Source organism: Piliocolobus tephrosceles, chromosome 11 (assembly GCF_002776525.5).
Source record: "Piliocolobus tephrosceles isolate RC106 chromosome 11, ASM277652v3, whole genome shotgun sequence".
Classification (NCBI taxonomy): domain Eukaryota; kingdom Metazoa; phylum Chordata; class Mammalia; order Primates; family Cercopithecidae; genus Piliocolobus; species Piliocolobus tephrosceles.
The window spans coordinates 43830018-43847299 of NC_045444.1; the positions used below are offsets into that span (position 1 = coordinate 43830018).

The window sequence follows — 17282 nt, forward strand, 5'->3', positions numbered from 1 at the left end:
CTCACTAGTAATCAGGGAAATGAAATAAAGCAAAGAGATACCATTTTACCGTCACCACATTAGCAAAGGAATTATAAGGCTAACAGCATCAGATTTGTTGGCAAGAATATGGGGAAATGGGGTATAGTATACACTATTGACACAAGTGTAACTTGGTAAAACTATTTTGTAGGGCAGTGTAATACTGTCTAGCAAAATTGAATACATGCAAACATATTATGACCACACATTAGAGAAACCCTTAGGTGCATACACAAGAAGATACCCATAAGGATGTTTACAGGAAAAAATTGGAAACAACATAAAAAAACCAGTTTTAAAAATATATGTATAGTATATGTTACATTAATATATATATGCCATATATTATATATACATGTATTTCTTGTATATACATATCTACCATATATGTACATATACCACATACACACACACACACACACACACACATCTTAAACCTGCTCATGTAGTTATAAGTACATACTTAGGAGTACGAGTTTTAAAATGCACCCCAAAAGCACACCTACCAACTCTCCACCTTCAGGACAGTGATTACCTTTGGGAAGAAAGTAAAGGTAATCTAAAATAAAGAATGTGGACAGGGCTTTAATGAAATCTTTCTTTTAAAAAATATGTGTTAAATTTGGCAAAATATTAACAATTGTTAAATTTGGGTAGTAACTACACAGGCATCTAATATATCTGTACATTTCTTTATATTTAAAATATTTTAAAATTAAAAATTTAAAATATAGTTACTAACACGAAGTAGTCACAAAGACCTAACAATCATCACAGCAACAGTATTTTCTGTTTATTTATTTGAAATAAAAAAACAAGTAAAGTGTTCAAAAGAATAACATTTTTGAAAAGTCATGAAGTGCCTAAGGTGAAGCATTTACAGAAATGTGAATGTGACCATGATTACACAACCACGGTTTTCTACTTCTTTAGAAAAAAATTAATGGTTAACTCAATATATTGCACTTAGTAATGTTAAGAGAGTACCATAAAACACGCTGTTCTCTTTCACTCAGCTGAACCTAAATTAGAATCAGTCAGCTTTGAAATTTCATGACTTTGGGGGCCTAGAATTCACCACCTCTGCAATGTATTAGCATTATTTTCCCATCTGAGCCCTCTTGGGCAGCAACAGTAATAACCTGTGGTGTGTGTTAGAGGTTAGGACTGAACCTTCCTTGAGTTCCCAGGAAAATCACCCCCTCTCCCTTCAGTGTGGGGTTTGTCAAACTCACTTCCTCCAGCTGTGGAGGCTGATTTCCCAGTGTACTTAACGTTCTGGTCAGGCACTTTCATCAGGCGCTGAAAGACAAACACCGGCTTTCATCTCCAAGGCCTGAAGTCACCACAATCACAGGCAGTGAGAAGCCAGGCTAGGAGACCAACAGAAACAGAGCTTTTCAGCCTTCATGCCGTTTAACTCACATTTCAGGGACGGCTCAGGGGCAGACAGAAATTGCTCCAGACAGGGTGGTGAGTTGGGCCCTGCTATTTGGGTAAAATCTTAGGGAAGTGTTGAGTCCGAGATGAGTTAATCGTAAAGTGTGTGTGAGACACATTTTAAGGGTCAATTGAAAATTTGGCAATGAGATGATTTTAAAATCACCTTTAGGACTGGGCCATCATTTTGATGGGGCCATCTTGTTCATCTGCATTCACAGAACACACAGCTGCTATGGTTCAACTGTGCCCTCTTTTCCTATAAATGAGTTAAATCAACAACCTGATGACTAGCAGGGTAAAATGTGGCAGAGATGCTTCTTACATCCCAATCCTACTTCACCTTCAACACCCAGATCAAATTCCCTTCTCTTGTTGACGCCATTCTCCTTGGATTCTTGTCTTCTTTAATGGACTCCAACATGTACCAGAAGCGAAGTAGAAAAAGTTTTCATGGTTTTGTGGCTGCACAGATCTAGATCTGAACTCCAATCTCCATTTACTCACTGCAGGATCTCAGGCATTTCATTTAACCTTTCTAGGCTTCCATTTCCTCATCTGAAAATTGGGGAAATAATAATACCTATTTCACAGAGGTGTTGTGAGGATGAAATGAGATACAGAGTCGAACTGTTTAGTCCAAAGCCTGGCCTGGAGTAACGCTTTTAGCCACTGTTTTTACTGACATTCTTCCTGCTTTTTTCACTATTTTTCCTTGTCCTTCAGATTTCTATTCTGAGTTGAATGTGGTTATTTTGAACTTAGACAAAAGCTTTTACATTTTATTCCCTACTGGTATTGATTTAAAATATGCTTTATTTCCAATGAAAGAGCTTTTCTTGAATTTTTGTTAGACACGTGGTGCCTCATATTTTCTCAAACATCATTAAGAACAGAAACATCCTAAAAATTGAAGTCAAGTACATGCAGAAGTTAAGGGTCTTCAGTCTTAAGGCCCTCTGTTGACCAAGCCACTAGAGGCACTGATGACCTTTGCTGGCTTTTCAGTTTTCTGTTGACTCTGAGGCTCTGGTGCTGGCTTAAGGCCAGCTGTTAGAAAACAGTGAATTTATGCTTTGGTCACACGGTGGGAGTCAGGCTCCTGCTAAGAAAGGCCTCCAGAAAAGCCAGGAAGTTGTAAGTAAAGTTCTTTTCATTTGGATGTTGCCAGAAAAAACAGGCTGAGAACAAAGACCATTATTATAAAATACTAAAATAAATCATTACTCATCTTCAAGCATTAACAAACTTAGCACATAGTAGGTGCTTAATAATCACTTACTGCATGATAAGCACGACACTTCTTATGTGGAGTCTCCATTTACCTGGAGACAGACACTTTCTGGAATGGTTGACAATAGTCAGTCCTCCCTACCCAAACCCCTACAAAAGCCTATAAATAAATGTTCACACAATTTGAAACTTGTCATTTTATTGACTTTACTCATTGTCCAAAGAGAAATTCCTGGTGATATATATATGTGTGTATATCTACATATATTTATATATATATATACACACTCTATATACAGCATATCTCTCTCTCTATATATATGAGTTAAATCAACAACTCTTTATATATAGAGAGAGTGTGTGTGTGCATGTGCGTGTGTGTGTGTGTGTGTATATATATATATATATATGCACAGCCTCTATGGGTCTGTGATGGGAGAGGCTGGTACTGTGAAACCTAATACTAATCTCTTTTTTCTTTTCTGTATACATGGCCTTTTTCAGAGTGCACACTCCCATCTATCCGCTGGGGGAATGGGAGGTAGAGTAGGAAATTAGGATTCTTTCAATAGCAATTTTGAGTCCCTAATAAGGCAATGTAAGGAAAAATAAAGATCTTAGATATATTTATGCTGCCATTAACACAACAAAACCTAGGTCTGGACTTGAACATGGAGATTGCTAGAAACCAAAGAGAACTCAGGACAGAATATAACGGGAATTCACATAAAACAGAGAGAAAAAGTACAAAGAGGATCTCCTCTTCTAATTATGAGAGTGAGAGGGCAGGAGAAATGGGGCAAGAGACAGGCCAAGGTCTGCGGTGACCATCCACTCTTGGGGGTGAAAATAAAGGAGGAGGGCACTATTTCTATCCAACTAGGCATGGACCAGCCTGAGAACACTGGAGCCAGAGACCTGCATCCTTTGATGCAGCCTAAGAAAGGTTGCGATTCTCCAGGAGAATCTCCATAGTCAGCTCAGGCCCGCATCCAAGATGGTGATGGGGAGGGCCAGCATAATGCTCCCTTAGGGCCAGATGGAGCCAGCTGCATGTCAGTGAGCCCATTCAAAAACCCATAGACTATACCTAAGTAGCCACAGGTCCCTCATGAGGACACAGCGGACAATGCCTGAGCTACAACATCACATAGAGCCAAGGGATAATACAAGGAACTGAGTGCATGGATCCCGGAGCCCTTCTCTTCCTTCTTGCTCCTCTTCACCATTCCATTTAGTATGTGTCACCTCAGATGGGAGCAGTGGGTACAAGGAAGAAATTGGATGAATACATATCTAAAAGAAAATAAATCATTTAAATGAGACTATTTAAACCAAAGATGCAATTAACAGAGATGCTATCTGGCAAGTTTAAAAACACTATCATCTGCTCTATCTCCCAGGAGGGTGGGTATAGTGAGAACGACTGGATAGCTGATAGAAAATACTGTACGTTTTCTTTGCACATATGTGCAATAATGTTAAACTATAACACTTCTATACTATAAAACAATTGTATATTTTTAACAGCTCCCCTTTTATACAAAGGTTTTGAGGCAGCTATAATCTATATATTGGAAAACAAACACTCAAGGAAAGATCAAAAGACCTTTAATTAGTCTTAGTTATTTGTCATGAAGGAGCGAATGCTGAATTTACACTTAGTATATGTGTTTTAACATATAGAAGGTTAGTATGAGAAGTGTGGTAACTTGCATTTTCTTTATTCACAGAATGTCAATATTTTTGTGGAAGAAAAGAAGCAAGAATTGTCTTATTAATGCCTTTATTTTCAGCACTTCCTAGACTTCCTGGAGCATGGTGTATGCTCAGTTAATATTTATTGAATGAATAAATGAAAATACAAATTGCTTAGCCTCAGAATGGATAGCTTAGGACATTTTTGGAGCTCTCTCAAGCCATTACTGGTTTGAATGGGCTGAATGGAAGAGCCAGGGGAATCTGATGTGGCAGGAGGAAAGGGCTCTTGGTTACCCCATCCCTACTCTGACAAAACCCGCCAAAGAAGGAGATGTGAGGACTTTGCTGTGCCTGGACACCCCTACTCCCATAGGCTGTAAAGCTAGTGTGAGTGTGCGTGTGCATGCATGTGCAAGGGGCAGTGTTTTCTGGGTATGGGTGCTTGCTGCAGCCTCAGGTGAACGAGTACAACCTTTGCTGATACCCCATGGAGAGGCATCTAAGAACTGAGACTCTGGTCCCAGGGCTAGTCTAGGAGGCAGGGAAAGAGCACAGAAACATCTCAGGGAGGCCTAAATGCTATCCAGTTGTACATCAAGACCATGCTTTTTTTTCCCCCTCTAATATTAGAGGTTCAGGGACAAAATTAAGCCAGATAGAAAATTGTAATGGAATTGAGAATGTGATAGTGCCGGCATCATAAAGGAAGACGGTAGGAAGTGAAGTGTTTTGTCTCAGGCCAGACACTGTGAAGCATGGATTTGGCAGATCTGATGCAAGACCCTCCTGATCACAAGGCTGGACTGAATCATGGGCTGTGCCTGGCACATAGCCTTTGTTTGCAAATCAGCCAGTGGCCGAGCCTGAGTTTGCCTTGTGCACTCCTGTGTGCATACTTTTTAAAAACAAAACCTTTTCCCATGCTCTTCAGGAGACTGGCCTTTTGCAATACAGTCAATCAAAAAACATTGCTGAGAAACAACCTACTATAAGAGCAGGATTGAGTCTTGAGAAGATTGAAAAGTGGGGAGAATAATTTAAGACTGCCCAGAAGGCATTAACTAGTATTCTACTTTCATAGATCAACTTTTATAGATTCCATAAGATTATTCTGAACTTCATCCAAATGACAATCACTTGCCTTAATGTCTGGCCAAGTTGTTTCATGGGGTCCATAAATCTCAGATGGCATTAACTGGCACTGTTAGTGATCAAGATCACTGGTTGACTGAATCTGCACTGGAAACAGACATGTTAATCAACCTAGTTAATTCACTGTGGTAATTAATTACTGAACACTTATCTAATTAGCTAACGCTTTTACCTCTCAAACCCAGAGGTAAATGCCAGATTGAAATTGCTGGTTCTCCTCATTATACCTTAAAAATAAAATTGAGAGATATGGCATGGAATATCAAATAAAAGTGTGCTGGTGCCCATGGTAGTGAGTGAGTATGGTGAGTCTCAAAATTGCCAGTGGTTACTGGGAAGGAGCAGCAGGTAGACCAGCCTGAGATGAGTCAGGAGTAAGAGACAGAAGTATTATTACAAGCTATCAACAATAACTACTATCCTAAGTTACAAAGGCAACACACATGTTAAAGACTATTTTGCCTCATAGTCATCATTACCTTTTCCAGGATAAGTGTCCTCAGGAAATTTTTGATATCTGGGCACAGTTGCAAATGTCTAGTTGGTGGTAACAATGGCAAGATTTAGGCTACATGGATTCCTCAATATAGAGTCCCCTATTCTTTTTCCTTCCTATTCTGTAAACTTTGCTGTCTGACCAAGATGGACCAAAGGAGGCCAATGTGACACTCAAAGAGTTTGCCAAGAATGACTGTCAGCAGGAAGAGGAGCATCTTCTAACATGGAGAACTCAGTTAGGATATGAGCACTTGATTCTTGACTGTGATGCACATTCTTAGAAATCCAAGCATATTAGGAGGTGTCTTGTATTTGCTACTGCTTGGCATTTATAGACATTTTAGGTTCTGATTCGCCTGAAAGCCATGAGACTATGTTCTTGAAGCTCTCACCAGCATAGAACTTCAGTTGATTGCTCTGGGAGTGAAGGGAAAAAAGATCAGGATGAAGTTATCTAGTTTTCTAGATTTTTCCATCCCCAAAGTGAAAAGTGAGAAGCATTAGCAAAAGTAGTGAATTCATGCCTTTCTTGGCAGACTCCGTTTTCTGAAAATACTGTGCTATATTATTCCATGTGGATTAACCCCTGATTCAATAAATTTCACCAACAGCCTACAGTTTAAAGAAAGAAGCCCTGGGAAATACGTTTTTTTAAAATTATCAGTCCTTCTGTGTGAACTGGAATGAGCAAAGTTCAGATAAAGGGACATTCTGGGGTCCTGACTTTGGATGCTTTTCTAACTTGTGATGACAGAGAATGAAAACAAGTTGGTGAGGGGCTGGAGAGCGGAAACTGAAATGTTTGAGAACTGGACGTTCTCATATGTATTGGACACAGTTTTGAGAAGACCTGGTAGGCGTGTTATAGAAACCAAAAGAGGGCTTGTATCCATATACAGTTTTCTCAAAGCAAATAAGCCTGTTTGCAACATCAAACCTGTGTTGGGATCAAAGACAAATGTAAGGGAAAGGTTCTCACCAACAGTTAACAAGCTAACCAACCTGGTCAAAGAGCTAGGATGGCACACCATCAAAGGGGACCTATCTTCTTGAGAAAGTTCTGCTCTGAAAGCTGGGCTGTGGTATAAAAGCCATGTCAGGGAGGGCGTTTTTTATTTGATAGGAAAATTTAAAACACTAAAGGAAAATTTTTCTTAGCAATTTCACAGGAAAACCTAAGTTTTAAGAGAGGGTATCATTCTAACTTGGAACTGAACTATTATGACTAGATCTATAATAGCAAGTCACAATATTTCTCTTTCTTGACATCAATTTAAGAGTGACTGTTCACACAGTAGAGAGAATGGCTTCGGTTATACCTGCCTCCAATAGTTCCATGAGATCTGATAGGAATACATATGTTGGGTGAGTAATTTTGATTTTCTAAATTTGTTTTGATCAGATGGATGCTCCTTAGATTTTGTATTAAATGATTAGATAATGGGCCTCTACAGTTATCACTGGATACAGCTCATAAAACAATAAAAACAATGCAAAATGTCTTTTCAATGACATTTTTATTCCTTAATTTTGGGGGTTAGGGGTTGGCTCATCTAAGAAAATGGGGCAAAATAAGTCAAAAAAACATGCAAAAATTTAGCCAACCTTCAGTAGTAAACAAATTCAAGGTTCAGCCTGGGACTCACTATAGCATTCAGCCCTTAATTCCAAGACCATGGGCTGCTATTGAGAAATAATTAAAAGGGTCTCTCAGTGCCTGAGGGAGGTTTAATTGTGTTGCAGGATATTGTGGAGTGATTTAATATGCTTCGTGATGGATGTTACAGAGAATTTACTTTTGAAATACCGTTTATGTGATTAATCTCATGGGTAGATATAAAATTGCTGAAGCTGTCTACAAATTTAGCTCCAGTTCCTGCCCCAGGTTAACAGAACACAACAGAGCATTAATCATCATGAGGCATAAGGAGATTTTGATGGTTCCCTCTGATTTCCTGAGAGTTGTGTGAAATGTCTTGCTCAGAGCTTCCATTATATCAGCATTTGAGAAAACACTCCATTTGCCCGTCCCAAACAGAGGTAGCCTCCTGTATGTTCCCTTCCTCAGGGAAGCCCAGGAGAAAGAGAAAAAGAAAAATTATGAAGACGAAGGTAATGGCAAATGGAAAGACTTCTTCCCAGCCAGCAATTTCTTTTGTTTAGCAATATTTAATACTCATCATGTAGGGTAATTTGTCATGATTTACTAAAAAGACTATTATCTGTGTTAGGAAAGGAAAAAGAGTTTGAAGAGAAAACAACACGTACAAACTTATTTAGTAAAAAGAATATATTTTGGAAAAATCAAAGTATTGCAAAAACTACATTCACATTGGGTAGAAATTTGGTGTGAAATCCCAAACAAGCGTTTTCTTTGGTACTGACAGAGTGATCACCTTAGAAGTGCTGCTTGATGAACCCAGTGAAACAAGACACTTCTATAGACAGTCCCCCAGATTTTCTGAAATCATTAGACAGTGGGCCAGGGCATCAAGGAAAAGTAATCCTAATGAATTAATGTATTATAATACAAGTGAAAATAATTAATGGCTCTGCTGGTTGGAGAATTTCTCCCCGAAGACAGGAAGAGTGGTATAGATGAGTGATTTTAAAAACACCAAAGCCCAGGTCTCCTTGAGCAAGTCAATCCGAATTTCTAGAGATAGGGTCTAGGCATTAAAGTGCCCCTGGTGGTTCTGATATGTAGCTAGAGTTTGGAATCACTGGGGTAGAGGAATAAGACTCTTTTATAGAATAATGATTCATAGATTCAGTTGGGAATCCAAAGGAATATTTCCAGGTCGTGAAACTAATCTTGGCAAAGTGAAACAGAAAGTGTAATAGAATTTGGAAGAAAAAGTGGATGGCAGTGTTTGTCAAACTATAATGTACATGTGAATCACACAGAGTTTGTTAAAATGCAGATTTTGATTCAGCAGGTGTGGGGTGGAATCTAAGATTTTGCATTCCTAAGGAGGTCCCCAGGTGTTGCTGATGCTGCTGGTTCACTGACCACACACTGTATAACAAGGGACTGGGGCTAAATTCTTGCCTCACAAGAGAAGAAAGGAAATGTCCCTTTGCTTTGAGATTTCGAAGCTTGTTCTGTAGTAGTAAAGTGCACTAACACCATAGAATACTTCATTTTGGAAACTAGGTATGTATGACCCAGTAACTAATTAAAAATCTATTACTCTAGATGTTTTTGAGAAGGAAATTAATAGTATTTTGTTCTACTTTCTGAACAGTTCAATTTAATTCAACAATAGAATTTGTTAAAACTTAGGGATTCAAGAAAGATATTTGAGATAGCTTGCTTCGGGGGATTCGCAGTCTTTCTAGGGGGATGGAAACTTAACTACATTACCATGTAAAATGCTATCTACCAGCACTAGCATGAAACAAATGCTTTGGGAACACAGTAAGAAAAAAATTAATACTGACCAAGGAGAGAAGATGCTTGGAAAAGCCTTTATGGAAGATGTAATATTTGAATTGGACCATGAAGGAAAATTGGAATTTTGGTAGGTGAAAAATAGAAGAATGGGGGAAGGATGTTTGAAGGACAAAGGCCTGAAGCAGGGGTTCTCAACTTTGGCTGTGCCAAAGATCATTTGAGAAGATTTTTAAAATAATTAATTTTTTTTGATTTAAAATACAGAGTGTCTAAATTAATTAGTGCCTGGTCAACAGTGTTTTTTTTTTTTTTTTTAAAGCTCCCTGGTAATTTTAATGCACAATCAATGTGACAATCAATAAAGATATAGAAAGACACAAGGCTTGGTAAAATGTTTTGAAGTGTATGGAATGAAAAGCACGTGGAAAGACCAGGCATGGTGGCTCACATCTGTAATCCCAGCACTTTGAGAGGCTAAGGTGGGTGGATCGCTTGAGGTCAGAAGTCTGAGACCATCCTGGCCAACATGGTGAAACCTCATCTCTACTAAAAATACAAAAAATAGCTGAGTATGGTGGTGGGCACCTGTAATCCCGGGTACTCAGGAGGCTGAGGCAGGAGAATTGCTTGAACCGGGAGGCTGAGGTTGCAGTGAGCTGAGATTGGGCCACTGCACTCCAGCCTGGGTGACAGAGCAAAATTCTGAAAGAGAAGGGAAGGGAAGGGAGGGGAAGGGAGGGGAAGGGAGGGGAAGGGAGGGGAAGGGAGGGGAAGGGAGGGGAAGGGAGGGGAAGGGAGGGGAAGGGAAGGGAGAAGAGAAGAGAGAGGAGGAGAGAGGAGAGAAGAGAGAGAAGAGAGAAGAGAAGAGAAGGCATGTGGAGAGAAATGGGAGGAACAAAGAACAAAGAAGTCCCAGACAGTTCTTGGCAAAGACGTCTTGACCCACTGTGGTGTGGGGGTAGATACATTTTATCACTGATAACTCTAGTGACATATGATTACTACCCAAATAACCAAAAGCTACAAATGATATGCTTCATAAATATGAACTGGATTGAATTAAGGTCATTCTTATAGCCGTCATCAGCTCACTGTCTCGCATTTCATGATATTTTACAAAGAAAAGAGACGAAAGATTGGTGTTCTAGCTGTACTGCTGTGATGGGGGTTTGAGCCAGGGCTGTGGCCACTGGGGTGGAAAGAAAGTGGTGTATTCAGCATGGTTGGTGGAGTTCTCAATGGCAGTGCTATTCAAAGTGTTGTTCACAGACCATCAGTGTCAGGACCAATGAGGAGTTTGCTAGAAATGCAAATTCGGACACACATCAGCAACCCGCTGAATCAGAATTTCCAGAAGAGGAGTCCATGAAGTGTCTGGCTGATTCTTATGCATGATACACTTTGAGAAGATAAAATAAAATACAAATAATTTACTCAAGTTTGCACAATTAGGACATATATGGTTGAACTTGTACTGGAACCCAGGCAATCTGAATCCACAGCCCAGTAGCTTATATTCCACAGCCTCCCATGCAAAGAAATCAGATGACCATTACAGTCAGAACTGAATAGAAATGGCTGTTTTGTAATTTACTGGTTGTTAATCTTGCACAAGTTTCTCAACTTCTGTAAGCCTTGGCTTTTTTGTTTGTAAACTAAATTATTAATCTTACCCAGCTAATACAGCAGTTATGGGACAAATGAGTTAATGAATTTGTTATATGCAGTTTTCATGCCATTTTCATGCTTAGTGCTATGCTTGGCACATAGTGAGAGCAAATATTCGCCATAATTATTGTTATACTGCATTGCTTCTCAACAAATAATTTAACCCTAAAGGAAGGTTTATGTTCAGACTTTCTTTCTTGTGAGCTTTCTCTCAAAATTCTTTTATATCTTCTTTGTGTAATTTTTTTTTTTTTTTTTTTCAGAAAAAGGTTTGTTCATGTTAAAAATCCTTACTTGGATTCAATGGATGAAGACATTCTCCATCACTTGGATTTGGGAACAAAAACACACAACCTACCAGCAATGTTTGGAGATGTAAAGGTAAAAACATTTCTAATTTCAGGAAAACTGATTCAGTTTTTTCTACTAATTTTTCTTCTTACCTTGCCAAAATAATCTATACACCATTGGCTAGCAAAGTCCCAATAGGAACTAAAGTCACACTCATTCTCTGAAACAATTTGGAATGTGTATATCATGAACAATCATTTCCACCCCAACAAGACATAAAGGTTCCCAAACTAAATCTAATGCAAACATGTTATTTGACTACTCTGGTCCCTGGAGATAAATACAATTTTATTGACAATACTGCTGGGTGTTGAGAATTCATTATGTTTTAACAGATTCAGCTCACTATTTAACATCTACATTTATAGCTTAATCTCACTAGCTCTCATTTTATTAAATCATAAAAATAACCCAACAAAACTAACAACATTATTTCACTTCTGGAAAATAATCATTATCTAATATTTCATATTAAGATTTTGTTTCATAAGAAATATTTCATAAAAATTATTTATTAAATACTACATAAAATTATACTTCTGCATTATTTGTTTTATCTGACATGTATTTTAATTATATAAGCAATTTGTGTTCCTTATTTAAAACAGGGAATACAAAAAAGAATATGATTTTTAAAAACACCCAGTAGTCCTACCACCTAAACATAGACATGATCAACTCATTTATTGCTTTCAATCATTTTTAATGAATAGACTTTAAAATAGTTGTAACTATATAGCTGCATTCTACACTTTATCATTTAGCTTTACATCATTAACATTTCTCCATATTATTACATTCTTTTGAAACATATCGTGTATGGGTGTCAAGTGGTGTACCACACATTACAGAGACTATTATTAACTTTTATGTTAAAATATTTTCCATTATAAACAGGACTCAAATGAATATTTTTGTACCTGAAGATTTTCTACATTTAGGTCAGTTTGCTTAGGGTGATTCACAGAAATGCTCAAAGAGACTGAATTTTTAAAGAACTTCGTTTTCCAAAAGACTATATCTATTTACAGTTGCACTAATGGAGAAGCGTGCAGTTTTCATCTGACTTTTTCATTTCTTTGGCAATTACAATAACAAAAATAAAAGCGTCACGTGTACTATCTCACTAACATCTGCAGATTTAGCTCTTTTAGGTGGGTTTAGCAGATATTAACTATCTCCATAAAACAAGAAAATTAAGTTCAGAGAGGTGGAAGGAGGTTACAGTTACACCACAGAGTGGTAGCGCTGAGACCTGGACCAAGTTCTTCCAAGTCCAATCTCCAGGGTCCTTGCTCATTGCACTAAGAGGACCCTTTGGGTCACAGTAACTCAGGATCGTCCATAGTTATTTAATCCTAGCTCTTTCACTTACCCATTGGGTCAAGAGGCAGGTGAGAAAAACGGAGGAAGAAGAGGGCGAGGTTACGAAGAAGGAGGAGGAAGAGGTTGGAGGCAGAGGAAAAGGAAGGGAACAAGAAAGTAAGGAGGGAGGGAAAGAAAAAAAGGTTGGAAAATGAGAAGAAATCAATCTACAATGCCTATGGTCAGTAGGTGCCAAGTGGCCTTCTCCCACCCCCTCTCTCCTAGGCAGGAAGGTGTGAGGGTGTGGGTGGGTGTCCTCGCAGCGAGGCGACCCACCGTTTCTTCACTCCTCTCCAGGCTGTGCTCCTTGCCTTTGTGTCGCCTCCCTCTATCTTGTGCTTCATCTTCTCAATGTAATCTCTTCCCCTGCTGCTGTTTTGGTTTACTTATGCTCCAAGAGTCATTGATCAAGGCGGTCTTTAATACTCAATAATCAGATTGTACCAGAATTCAAATGTTAGATTTGAGGTTCATGCCTCACAATAATATCCCAGGACCCTTGTCTAGAGATGACTCTGATTAACTGAAAGACTTTTCATAATTAATGAACTAAGACACATAGCTGGTTAATACATTTAAAAGACTTGAGACATGTATTTGAGACAGAAAGTGATTTGCTAGCTACGTATCTGGGTTTCTGTCTCTCTTCTACCATTTATGGAGTGCTTTCTATATATCAGACTCTGTGTGGCACGTGTGAATGGTACAGTCAGTCCCCACAGCAACTAAAGTAGTTATTATCTCTACTTTACAGATGAGAAAACCCAGGCTCAAATATATACATAGTGTTATAACATATATATAATATATGTTTATCTGTAATAGGCACAACACAGCTGGTAAGTGAAACAACTGAGATTCAACCTTAGGTTTCTCTGATTAAAAAATAGTAATGGCTCTTTCTCTGTTCAAACGAAACAAAACAACACAAAAACAAAAATAAAAGCACTATGTTTTAGTACTTTTTAGTACTCCAAGTATTAGTTTCTGGGAAATCATTGGGATGGAAAGCTTTGTTTTAGAGATAAAAATAAAGGGACTCACGTGTATGTATCTCTCTCTCTCATGCGCGCGCACACACACACACACACGCACACACATAGTTGTCCCATCTCGATTATAATCCCAGGAACCAGACCTTCACATCTCTGTCTGTCCAGATTTTGTTCAGCGCTTATTCTCACACACTGTCTATCATAACCACTATCCAACCTTATACATTCACCACCCACCTGGTTGTGAACCTTCAGTAAATTATCTTTTGGATACAAAGATATGCTCTGTTTCAAACCTGTTTATCCCATCAGAGAGCAACTCTACTGATTGAGCCACTTTGATGAATAGGAGGCAAAAGAGTGTGTGTGTGTGTGTGTGTGTGTGTGTGTGTGTGTGTGTGTGAATTGAGGAGCAGGTAACCTAGTTCCAAATGATCAGAACTGGCCATTTAACCTGAACTATAATTTTTTCAAGGCAGCAGGTAAAGTCTGATTTATTCTCATAGATGGTTTCCTCAGAAACTTGCCTTCCTCCAGCCATGTTCTCCTCTTTGAATGAGAACATTCTACATTCAATTTCTTGAGTCCCTGAAATCTCAGGGCAGCAGTCCTGGCTCAGAGAAGAGGATGTAATCCATCAGTACCTGAAAACTCAGCCTTGTCTTCACAGAGATGATGATCATTATTAATAGCATTATCTTCAAAGAAAGGAGAACTCTGGGTGTATAAAGTTGAAACTTCAGACTCCAGCAATCGCTCCCATTTCCTTCATATTCTTACCATATTTAAAATTTTTTGCTATGTGCTACCGCAAAATCTCAGTAACTTAATACAAGTTAAGTTTACTTCTCACTCACATTAGGTACAAAGTGGGAGTTCTTGGTTGATGGATGGTTTCCCTACAACTGAAGATTCAAGGACCCAGGCTCCTTCCATAATTGTGACTCTGTTTCCTTCAAGGCATAAATTGCTGTTTCCCAGTGTGTCAACATCTGTCCAGCAGATGAGAGTGACAATATGTAGGGTCACCAATACATCCTCCTTGTAGGATAGGAGATTTCTATGGGCTAGGACTGGAAATGGTACCCATTACTTCTGCTCAAATTCTAGTCCCTGGAACTCAGACACATGACCTTGTCTAACTGGAAAGGAGGCTGAGATGTTAAGTTTAGCTGGGTGCCCAGAAAGAACAGCAAACTGTTTAGGTGAACAGCTAATCAATCTCTGCCATACTCACTAGAAAGATTCAGACAATTAATACATACGGTGGAGGATCCTTAGGAGTTATCTATTTGATATCAACGTCCAAATATGTCTTTTATAAAATCACTAACTGGTATCCTCTAATCTCTCACTAGAAATTTCTAGTAATATGCAAAATTATTACTTTATAATACCATATAATATGCATTTTGAATGTATTTATATTCCCTTGTTAACACAGAAAATGCATAAGATGCAATAGACCAGATTAATACAACATGGCATAGTTAAGACTTTTAAGACACTAGGGATATCTAAAGCTGAGCTTTTTTCTGGCAGTCATTAGCTAAAGTCCTTAACATATTTTTGTGATGCCTCTGACTCCTTCCCAGTGTGTTTCTAACTTCTTTGATAAAACCAGGACAATTGATCATTTTGTTTGAGACATAAACACCGTAAATGTCACTTAAGGTCAATGTTGGTTGGTGGTCTTCAGCCATATTTTACTTCTCATTAAAGCAGCCAGACTGAAAATTGTGTCCAGAGGTGACGTTTAGTGAGTCTGGTTTAGGAGTAAGGAAGGCTTTAAGAACCAAGCTGCTTCTGTCTATGCATATGATCTTTATGTCTCCAGAAATATTCAGAAATTCCTGTTGGTTATAGTAACATCTACAGTTCAAAGGACAATTCAAACCACAAGCTATTCTAACATCTGTTTTGGTTTTATGGACAATCTGAATAGTTGTAATTTACATTCGCTGGCACCACACAATGAGGTTATTTTCAAACTACTGTACTGTGTTTAAAAAATTTCCTTGGACTTAGATCGTGAGCCAAGTCTTAACTATCCACACCAACAAAGAAGAAAATTCCATGAATTATTAACAAGTTTAAAACTCACCGGAAACCATGGTCTTAACCTCTTTGTTACCAGTCTTTATGGCTGACTTCTATTGCAGTTCATTACTAGCTTAAGGCTTCATCAGAGAAACTCATAAGAAGGCAGAGAAAAGACAATATTGAGGGTAGAAGAGAAGCAGAGGGCCTGGATACAGGGCTAATTACACCGCTAATTGCGAAAGAGTGTAGCTCAGGAACTATTGCTAAATGGAAACAGGATGCATCATGTTATCAGACCACCCAATAGTTAGAGTAAATCATTTGTGAATGGGCCCACCTATTCTATAACCGCAGTTAGGTATTTCATTAGACAGATATTCTTTATCCCTGTAATGGACCTCGTCAGCCCTCCCAATCCTCTGTCCAATGCTGCCCACATCAGCTAGATACCACCAACTGCCTTTTCCTTACTAGAGGACTCAGACCAGCTTCATTTGTACTAAATTCTGCAATATAGGAATAGTAAGCAAGTTCAGACGCAGGAATAGAAAATTGCTACATGATATATAAATTAATGGTTACCATTTGTCCCTCACTGAGAACGTGTCTGGACTTGTGCAATGTCCTTTGCCATATGCAATCTCGCGTTCTTCTTTCAAAACTCTCTGAGGGGTACTGTATTTTTCCGATTTTGGAGATGGTCTGAGGCACATAGCTTATTTGTGTGACACTGAGCAAGCTTCTTACTCACTGATGGTGTTGGAGTTCAAAACCAGGTTTACCTAACCTCAAAGGGGAGACCCTCCACTATGTTGTTTTCTCTCTTTGCATTTTCCTCGCCACTTACTTCAGAATCCTGGAGGATTTCACTCTTGCCACCTTGCTGTGGCCTGTGCTTCCTCCCGGGTGTGAGAGTCTGCCAGTGCTCACCCTCTTTTTGCCGACCCCTAGTGCTTCTCTGCTTCTCTCCCTGGCATCCACCTCTCCCATTCCTGGTCCCTGGGGCTAGTGTACCCCTAAACAGACTGTTGTATGAGTAACTGCCAGACAATTGTATTGCCATCTTCTATTAGACATCCTTGACTGCAACACCTATCCTAATTTCAGAGAAGGGAAAATGTGAATAAAACAAAAACAAAAATAAATCACTGGAATTGATGAAATGCCACAGGGAGATCCCGCATGTACAATAATAAGGCTTGTTCCATGAGAATTTCTTCTGAATAAGAAATTTAAAAGTCTTGACATGATTCCTTTAAAATTTTAAGTTCACATAATCCATTTCACACTACAAATTCATGACGGGGGATGGGGAATCAGAAAACGTACCTAAAACTGGTAGTTCTCCTTTTGCTCTTGTGTCACTTACATGCTGTGGCCTCAGAACTTACATGCTAAGCGTATGTCATGGTAATGCT

General features: G+C 38.7%; 1 protein-coding gene across 1 annotated transcript in view; it reads left to right on the forward strand.

Annotated features, from left to right (window-relative positions):
* The window catches only part of UPP2 (uridine phosphorylase 2), a 141616-nt gene that overhangs the window by 103862 nt on the left and 20472 nt on the right, over positions 1-17282 (forward strand). Inside the window, 2 exon segments of the mRNA XM_023217518.2 lie at positions 7326-7410; positions 11374-11491. Of these exon segments, the coding sequence (XP_023073286.2) occupies positions 7326-7410; positions 11374-11491 (203 nt within the window).